Raw genomic sequence first — 9,139 nt, forward strand, 5'->3', positions numbered from 1 at the left:
ATATCTTTATTTGCATAAGAAATAAACCAGTCTTCTGCCAATTAATTTCTGTGCCTCAGCATTAGTGGCTCACATGCACAGTCCACTTCTACTCAGATCAGGAACTGAAATGCATTAACAAAACAACACCATCTCTACAGCATTTCCAGGCTGCAGCACCAATCTCTTGACATTCAAACCTTTAAAGGAAGGAAAGGAGACATTGAAGAAGAATATTCCTACTTCCCTTTATACTTTCAATCTGTTTTCATCATGGTCAACATTGCATTCAGGGCAGCTTTCACTCCTCCTATACACTCACCCATAAGCAACATCATCAACCCTCCAGATAACAAATAACGTTTTATCGTCCAACATTATATTGACTGTGCAGCAAGCACATCTAAACCTCACACATTCCAGGCTCTTGGGAAGTTAGCCTGCCTTAATGCTGCTGCGTGACTATAGCTTATGGGCTTGATCCAAAACTCACTAAATAACCATTGAAAAAATAAGCAATGTTTGGACTATGCTCTACAAGCAAGGAGCTGCTTCTGCTTGGAAAGCTGACATTAGCAACACACATTAAATCCAGTTAGTTATATTAGTACAACATCTAGCCACCTCCACCATCTTCACAGTGTAACAGGTTCCCATACAAACACAGAAGAGAATAAAGATCCATGCCCCAGAGCTTGTGAGATATATGGACTGAGAGGGAAGCATAAGAAGCCAGTGGGTTCTGTTTGCTATAAACATGCACATAGTTAAACCTGTGTTTTGCAGGTATTGCAGGACTCTTGTCTCCAGTGTAAAAGACAATTCATGTAGTCAACAAGGGAGAGGGAATAGGGTCAGTCTGAATTTAGCTCAGCCAGGTCACAGGTGAAGAAGCTGAACTTTTCATAATTTGCTTGGGAAATTCTGCTCCAAAAGACAGGCAGGGATTTACACAGAGGCTTCAGAAAGCTACTTCAGAGCCTGAATTGTCTAAACCTTCTGGATGTACAAGTCTGAAAGGCAGACTCTGCTAAGACACAAGTATCACCATGCAGGGGTGCCCGAGAGTAAACAGACTGGAACAAGGCAACTGCAGCCAAGCCTATGGCATGCGTCTTCATTAAAGCAGGGTTTTCTAGCACTTACCAGGGTATTGACATTCACATTTGAAACACACAGCTTCTAGGACATTATTTTGTCAGTCACTCTCTTGTCAACACGTTGAAGACAGCTACGTTTCTACTTTCAAATTCTATACTCTTTCTATGACACAACATTCAGGCATCCCCCTTCTAAACCAGATTGGTCATGGCACCGTACGTACTGATTACATCAAGCTGAGGCTGTTGTGGTGGAAACGACATATAAATGAAAAGCCACAGCTGCCAGGCACTGTTCAAGAGGATAGACAATGACCCCTGGAGACTGAAGTCCCTCTGAATTCCAGGACCTCTCTTGTGCTGCTTGGTCTGTTTTGTATGGTTCCCCTGTGCCTCAGGCTCTCATCTTATATATGGAGAATGATGCCTGTAAGACATCTTCAGAGAGGTGGATGAGTCCAGTGGACGAAAACAGTCTCACAAAACAGGAAGCAAACTCATGTCAGTGCTTTGCTGAGCACATCACTCATGTTTTTGTAAGTCTGTTTCGATTTACTCTTACTGTGTGACTGAGAACTGGATAAAAATGGTCATGATTAAGTGTCCTGGAAATGAGAAAAAGGTTTCTAGCCATCAGAGAAGAAAGGTACTGGAACCATCTGCCCATTGGAGTAACGGAGCAAGTGAACCAAATGTAAGCTGGAAATAGCTCAGTTTACGAAACAATCATACAATACACTGTCTGGGGACTGGTCTGGCATGACTTAGAAGGTATCTTTTTCTAGCTTTCTAAAAATCCAGGCATATCTGGTAACCATTGACTTCTGCTGAACTGCACTATGTAGCAACATCTCAGTCTCAAATCACATGGCATAAGAAGAAAAAACAAGACTCAACTCACTTGCTGCAGTTGTGCAGGTTTGTTTTGACAATATCATAGTCTGTGTTGTAGAGTGGCCCACTGTCCTTGAGCAAGGCTTTCTGAATGCTGTAGACATGCACACTCGCGATCGTGGCTAACTTAGACTTCATTGCTGGGGGGGATCGGGGCTAGCTTAGACTTCATTGCGGGGGGGGGGGGAAAGAGAGTCCTCTGTTAGCACAACCTTTACAGAATCAGGTGGCAACTTTAAGTATCAGGCTCTACCAAGGATGGAGAAAGACTGACAGACCACTTCACAGCAAGGACGTGAATACAAAAATGTGTAATTGTCCCTTCTTCCAATGCTCACTAACTGAGAATCCCAGAAGGGTTTGGGTGGGAAGGGACCTTTCCAGGCCATCTAGTCCAACCCCCTGCCATGAGCAGGGACATCCCCAACTCGAGCAGGTTGCTCAGAGCCCCATCCGATCTGACCTGGGATGTTTCCAGGGATGGGGCATCTCTGGGCAACCTGGGCCAGGGCTTCACCACCCTCAGTGTCAAAAATTTCTTCCTTAGATCTAGTCTAAATCTCCCCTCTTTTAGTTTAAAACCGTTACAACCTTGTCCTATCGCTACAGGCCCTGCTAAAAAGTCTGTCCCCATCTTTCTCCTCAGCCCCCCTTAAGCCCTGTCAGGCTGCAATAAGGTCTCCCTGGAGCCTTCTCCAGGCTGAACGCCCTCAGTTCTCCCGGCCTGTCCTCCCAGCAGAGCTGTTCCAGCCCTCAGAGCATTTTGGTGGCCTCCTCTGGACCTGCTCCAACAGGTCCACATCTTTCCTGGACACAGTAGCGAATTCAAGTTAACTGACGCCACAAGGATGCTTTCCACTATACACTCTTGGTTCTTACACAAATGAATTAAGAGCAATGTCTCTGCGTTTACCTTCAAAATATCTGGTGTTTGGGATCCAGAATATCTATATGACTACCTAAAGCTAAGGAAGAAAACAGACAGCGATAACTTTACCCTGCTGGAATTGCTTTTGGCCATTAAGGTTGCATCCACTGTATCAGCTAGTGTCACAGTGTCCTCTCTAGTAGTCTGCTGAAATCAATGTTTTGTCTCTTCTGTGCTATTTAGACAGTAAGCCCCCTGAGACAAGGGTTGTTTTTTAGGAATTCTTTGTTCATTGCTTATATTGTTCTTTCCACACAGTCCTGGTCTGAGACAGAGCTTCTAGGGCACTGTAAAAATACACACAGTAATCATTTCTTGGGGCCAGTCCTAGACTACGCAGCCCTACTCCCGTCACAAATCTCAGCCTCTTCCAGATGTAAGTCATACCTTTGGCCTGTCTTCTAATACAAAAACCATGAACAACCCTTTCTTCCACAGTAAAACAGAACATTACGCAGCACACGTAATTCAACAAACATGACAGATAGTAGTTGCACTGCTTGACATTCTACTACCCTGATGAAGACAACTTTAGTTAGAAATCCACTTCAGATTTCAAAAAGGGATAAATAACACAAGTCCTTCAAGGAAAGTTAAATCATTAGTATGGATATTTAAGGTCACTAATGCTGCAGTATGTTCTCAAATGCCAAAGATGTTATTTGAACATGATGAAGAGTCTGTAATTGTATTTCAATTGCTACAGATCAGATCTCGTCAGCAGGACCAGACCTGGAAAGATGGTAAGACAACAGACAGTGCATGGAGAGCAGTTTCACAAAGCAGTGTTAATAGTAGTGGGGTTTTTTCACCTTTCAATGTGAAAGTGAATACCCCAAACAAAACTGAGAATGTTCTCATGGGACATTTAACTAACATCCATGTCACTCGGGGAAAACAAAGACTGCAATTGCATTTAACCAGTGACTAGACTTATCTGCTTCAGCATCCTTGGGAGCCTGAAGGCTCATAATTGTTCTAAAATGCTGTGAGACACTGCTGTACACTACTCAGGTATTGTTACCTTTGAGGAGAAGCCATCTGTCAGTGGCAGGGAGGTGGAAAAGACTAAGATGTTTAACATTAAAACAACAAAAAAAGGCAGACCCAAATCACAAGTCTGTGAAGTTACACAGCTGTTGGCTCAGATATTAAAAGTTCTGAGAAAAAGTTAGTACAAAAAAGTACACACCTGAACCCAACAGCCTGACTAGGCATTTACGTGCAGCTGGCAAGTTCTGAGCTTTACTCATTTTTCTGTTCTTTCAAAGAAAAAAGTTAAAACCACATAATTTTCACGATCTGCTTACCTTCAAGTTTATCCTCTCTCACTACTGCAACCTTGTGGCACTGTAAAAAAATAAATAAATTGCAATCTTAAAACTTGAAAAGATCTTTTGTAAGTAAGACTGGTATTTTCAGTTATCTATTGAATAGGAAAGTCTACCGATTATACCTGCAGCTTTATAGCTGCAAAGAACACTGCTAATGCCTTTAAACAGTCATTAGCCACTAGTTTTTAAAGCTCTATCTTTCTACTTTTCTAATAGGCGGTTTCACAGATGACTACAACCCTAAAGAAATCTTCTGTCCTCCATTCCTGACACCAGGAGATGAGACACATCTGCACAGCACATCAGAGAAAAGCAAACTAACACAGCTGATGACCCAACTGCTCGAAATCTGCCGCACTAGCCCACATCACCCATGTGTATTTAGATTGCCAGTAAACTCTAACATAGCAATCTGTAGCACAGACATAGCACCAGAGAAGCAAAACACTATGACAAATCAAGCATTAATTTAAAAGCCAGATATGAATGTTTTTGGAAACGTGCTCTACAGCTAGTCTTCACGGACTATACCTGCTCTATGACATTTAACAGGCTGAGGCTAAAACAGAGAGTATCCAAAGAGGTAGACTGGACAAAACCCAACCATTAGTTTTGTGTTTAACTGATACCACAGACCAGCCAGCAAATAAGAGGCATGAAAATGTAGACAACCTGAAATGGTAAAGAAAGATTGAGAATCTCAGTCCCTCACTGAGGCGGATAAAAAGTTGCAAGTAAAGAGCATGCAGCGCTTAAGACACGATGAGAATTATTTGGGAGTGATTTCTATCTGTATCTCCCTCCAGACAAGTCTTGCAGTTGAATCCACAGCCTTGTGGCTACACCTACTGACAGCACACAGTAGTGCAGGGTTACCAGCAAGCACAGGGCTGCAGCTCAGGCACTTGCATCCCTTTCCTACCCAAAATTGACTTGTGCCAGATAACAGGACCAGTTCCTCCAATGCCTGCACATCTTCTGGACGCATCTTCCAGACCTGACCTCTTCTCCCACCCGCACCAGTTAGCGCTCAGACACCCAGCCTGAGGAACTTTAAACTCCTCCTGTCTGGCATTGCTTCATCTCAGCCCCTAACAACTTACTGCACCCACAGGTCACCTTTCTTAGCAGGCACTGCTGTTGCAGTATTCAAAAAGATCTTTAAAAGCAAGAAAAAAAAAAAGTGACCTTTATATGTTTACCTTGGTAGATCTTGTCTTAAAAATATATAAGCTGCTAAGACAGAATTAAAAAAAAAAAAAAATTTGTATCTTAAGTCAGAACTTACTTGTTTGTTTTAAATACATTGTGGCAAATTTTAAAATAATAGAATGCGTTGACAAACCTGTGCCAAGTTCTAGTGAGTCAAGAGATGCTACCTTGTTATTTCCAAAAGAAATTGGAGGAAAAACCTGTTAAATTCAGGCTATAAATGTGATACTACCCGTACAGCTTTAAATAAATATAATCCATTATACAGAACTAATGAGATAAATAATTACCTTCAATTTCAGACAAATATGGAGATTTAAAGAGAATGTTCTACGCATGTGAACCAATTTATTACTTAGGAAAGCCAAAAAGGTTTGTTGTTGCTCCATTCTCCCCCCCGTCCATTTACAAATAAATCTCAGGACACCTTGAGATGTTTTAATCCTAAATGAAGACTATGGACTCTAATTGTAAGAGACATTCGGGTATTGAAATATGTGAATAGCTAAATCTGTATCTAAATATATGAAGAGACACCCAGTGGGATGTCAAAGGCATTTAGTGTTTGGCTATTAAATTCTTCTGTAAGCAAAGGGAAACAGGCACTCAATTTACTTGTCATCTTTCAAAAGCCTCTGGAATACCTGCCTGAAATTTTAGACGACATTCCTCAAACTCTGATAAACAGCAACGAGAAAAAATTAACACATTAAGTAGCAATTCTTTTGCTTAATACGTCAAAGCATTTTAAACACAAAACACTGTTACTAAACTTATGTTTCTCTTGTATACCAGGATAAAAAAGAAGTTGGTGTAATTATCAGCTTCAAGTATGTATTTATTATTCTATTTATTATTCATTATTATTCTATTCTAACTGAATGCCAAGCTCTCTCCAAACACTACTTAGCACACTTCCATTCCACAGCAGACCCTGGGAAACAGATTAGCAGGCCCCTCGAGACTGTTTTTGTCATCTTTGCTGTCCAATAATAACGATAGGATTGAGAGATGACTGGTAACAGGATTTAAATAAAATTAACAGGATTAAATAAAAACCTGGTGCATTATTCAGCACTGTGTTACCAAATCATAACCAACTGATCTTTCCTCCCCATCGTTTGTACGCTGGGACAGAGATAGTACCTGATTTTGTAAATGTACAAAAGACCTAGTATGCTGTGCCTGTTACTGGAAAAAAAGAGCACGTTCAGCTTTTAACCCAAAGATTACAAAACAAGATGGAAGACACAAGAACAAAGAGCTCACAGACACCTTTGAGAAATAAAACTCACAACATGTCCATTCTGGATGAGGTTTCCTGCTACCAAGTAGGTGACGTGAAGCTGAGCTCCTGAATTCTCCTTTCGTTTCCTCTCTACGTAATCATACAGCATCCTGCACAAAAAAAACCCCAGTGTTAATCACCTAGAAAGGAAAGAGCCTGTCACCACCCCTTCCGTAAAGCTTACATTAACAAAAAAAAACAAAAAACCACCCCACAAAAAAAACACTAAAGCCAGCCTGACATGCAAACATTTCATATAAGCACAGTTATTTTAACGAGGATTAAATTCATTTTACCGAGACACCACCCTCCTCTGCCACTTTGGAGAATCTCAGTCCAATAACTATATAAACCAAAGGTGCAACAAATACAAGCTCTCAAAGCTTTTAACAGTTGGTTGCAGATGGTCTCATATCCTCTGGGCAGCTTGTTCCAAAGTCTCCCCCTCAAGAAAGGCTGTTTCCCTCGTTACAACTCAGCATTCTGAAACACCTGACAGAAACTGGTGATTTCTGGTACATAATCACATTACCAGGTGTATTTATATAATCCCAGTTACACCCACTGGCACAGTGATCAGAAATAGGAGGAAAGAGCACAATTAGTGAAGACAAGATTGAGCCAAGGCTCAACCTTTCAGCTCCCGCTTACACCACTGACTTATGATGAGCATCCCACGTAACTGGGCAGAGACACTACTGCACACTCCATGAGGACACTATCTGGTAAAGATACTTGAAGATTGCTACTGCTAGAGACAGACTGTAATTACCATGCTGTCACAGCCAGCACAATCACTAAAATAATTCACTTGTGTTATCAGGCACTTTCCAGCTTCTAGGAGAGAGTTTTAAGCACAAAGATGCCACTGGAGTTCTCCATCTCCAGGTTGCTTTCCAGGGTATGAGAAGGTGCCTCTGCTTCACCTGGGCTATCTTTTTCCACAGCAAGAAGTTCTCTGTCTCCTTCTAGTTTACTGTATGACCAGAACTGTTCCCAGCAGAGCTCTCCAGTCAGGTCTATACCACCACTGAAGCACACTCAGATTTACACATCATCTGAATTGTTCACACACACGTAGAGGAAAGAGACCAAACAATCTCTTCATTACATTAGATGCCCGAGTTGATATTCTGGTAGTTTGGACAACACAGGTGAAGCTGGGCTCAGTATACTGCAGCTGAGTATGCAGCAAATGCCCCTTTAGGTCTAAGCAATAGCCAGAAACAAGGAGAGAAAATAGTTGTATTTGGGACTTGACACTCTTAACCAGCCTTCAAATCTTATGCTTAACTTTACCTTGCTGCATAGCAACAGCCCCAGAATCCTTGCAAGCTCATTCTTTGGTTTGTATTTCAAAGCTTACAATTCTTCAAAATACACTATGTGGAAAAGCAAAAACATTCTGACAGCACGGCTGATTTCCCCATCCTTCAGAGATCCACCGGTGCCCACCAAGTCTGATAAGCAGATATTTATAACGGGTGATGCACTATGCAGCAGGGTAATCAGAGAGCAGATGAGCGTGTGCCATACACGTGAGCTGCGTTACCATTAGTGCTGGTCTGCATTTTCCTGACTCTGCTCCCAGCAATATCCATGGATAACGTACAGCATCCTAAGCTGGGATATGCGGTGGCAGATTCTCACAGGCATAGCTCTGTTTGCAGGACTGGAGCCAAGCGCAGAAAACACATCCTTATTTCAGGATGACAAGGAGCTACATACATTTCTGTAGTAATATTGCACTAAAATTTCTATTCTGACCCAAGTATTCATATTTATGGTGTGAAACAGCACAAGGTGTCCAGCTGAGCATTGCTCTCTAAAGCACAACACTCAAAGTCAAGGCAAGATCTGCCTACAGGAAGAGTGAGTAAAACTGTTCAATAACGTAACTGACTGTACCTGAGAGGACACGCAGGATTTTTAAACATTTCCAGAGAGATAATTTTAATACACTAACCACAATAATGAAAACAGTAATTAACATGGCTTTGCCACAAAACAAAAGGTTCGTGGGACGGACTAATACCTACTGTTTAGCCTGGTTGACGTGAACTCCCAGAGTATAGCTTAGCCATTTGTATGTCACCTGCACAAGAAAAATAATACTTTAGTAAGAAAACCTCTCTTGATTTGTTAAACCACGCTCCTTTGCTTGTTTCATGGGTAGATCAAACTCTTTAGGAGCACCTCCCTCCAAGACACCCACAGCAAAACCTGTTAGAAGTGAGAGCACATGGACACCAACCCACTTGTGCTTTAATGAGTAGATTGAATCCTTAAGACCTAAACAAACTACCCTAAAAGGTGTGTTTTTGTGAACAACTTCTTGAAATGCCATTGTAAAAATAAAAGCCCTTCAAAACACCCGCACTGCTTAGCTTCACAACTGAGAAAA

General features: G+C 41.6%; 1 protein-coding gene across 1 annotated transcript; it reads right to left on the reverse strand.

Annotated features, from left to right (window-relative positions):
• Positions 1 to 1,976: 1,976 nt before the first annotated feature.
• Positions 1,977 to 8,830, reverse strand: LOC104626642 (DNA polymerase delta subunit 3-like; the record flags this gene model as incomplete). Its single annotated transcript, XM_010294608.1, has 4 exons — positions 1,977 to 2,113; positions 4,212 to 4,251; positions 6,743 to 6,845; positions 8,775 to 8,830. Coding segments are annotated over 4 exons (336 nt in total), but the record flags the coding sequence as incomplete, so codon positions are not given.
• Between the last annotated feature and the right edge of the window lie 309 nt (positions 8,831 to 9,139).

The sequence above is a fragment of the Phaethon lepturus genome, unplaced genomic scaffold (genome assembly GCF_000687285.1).
Source record: "Phaethon lepturus isolate BGI_N335 unplaced genomic scaffold, ASM68728v1 scaffold44999, whole genome shotgun sequence".
Taxonomy (NCBI): Eukaryota; Metazoa; Chordata; class Aves; order Phaethontiformes; family Phaethontidae; genus Phaethon; species Phaethon lepturus.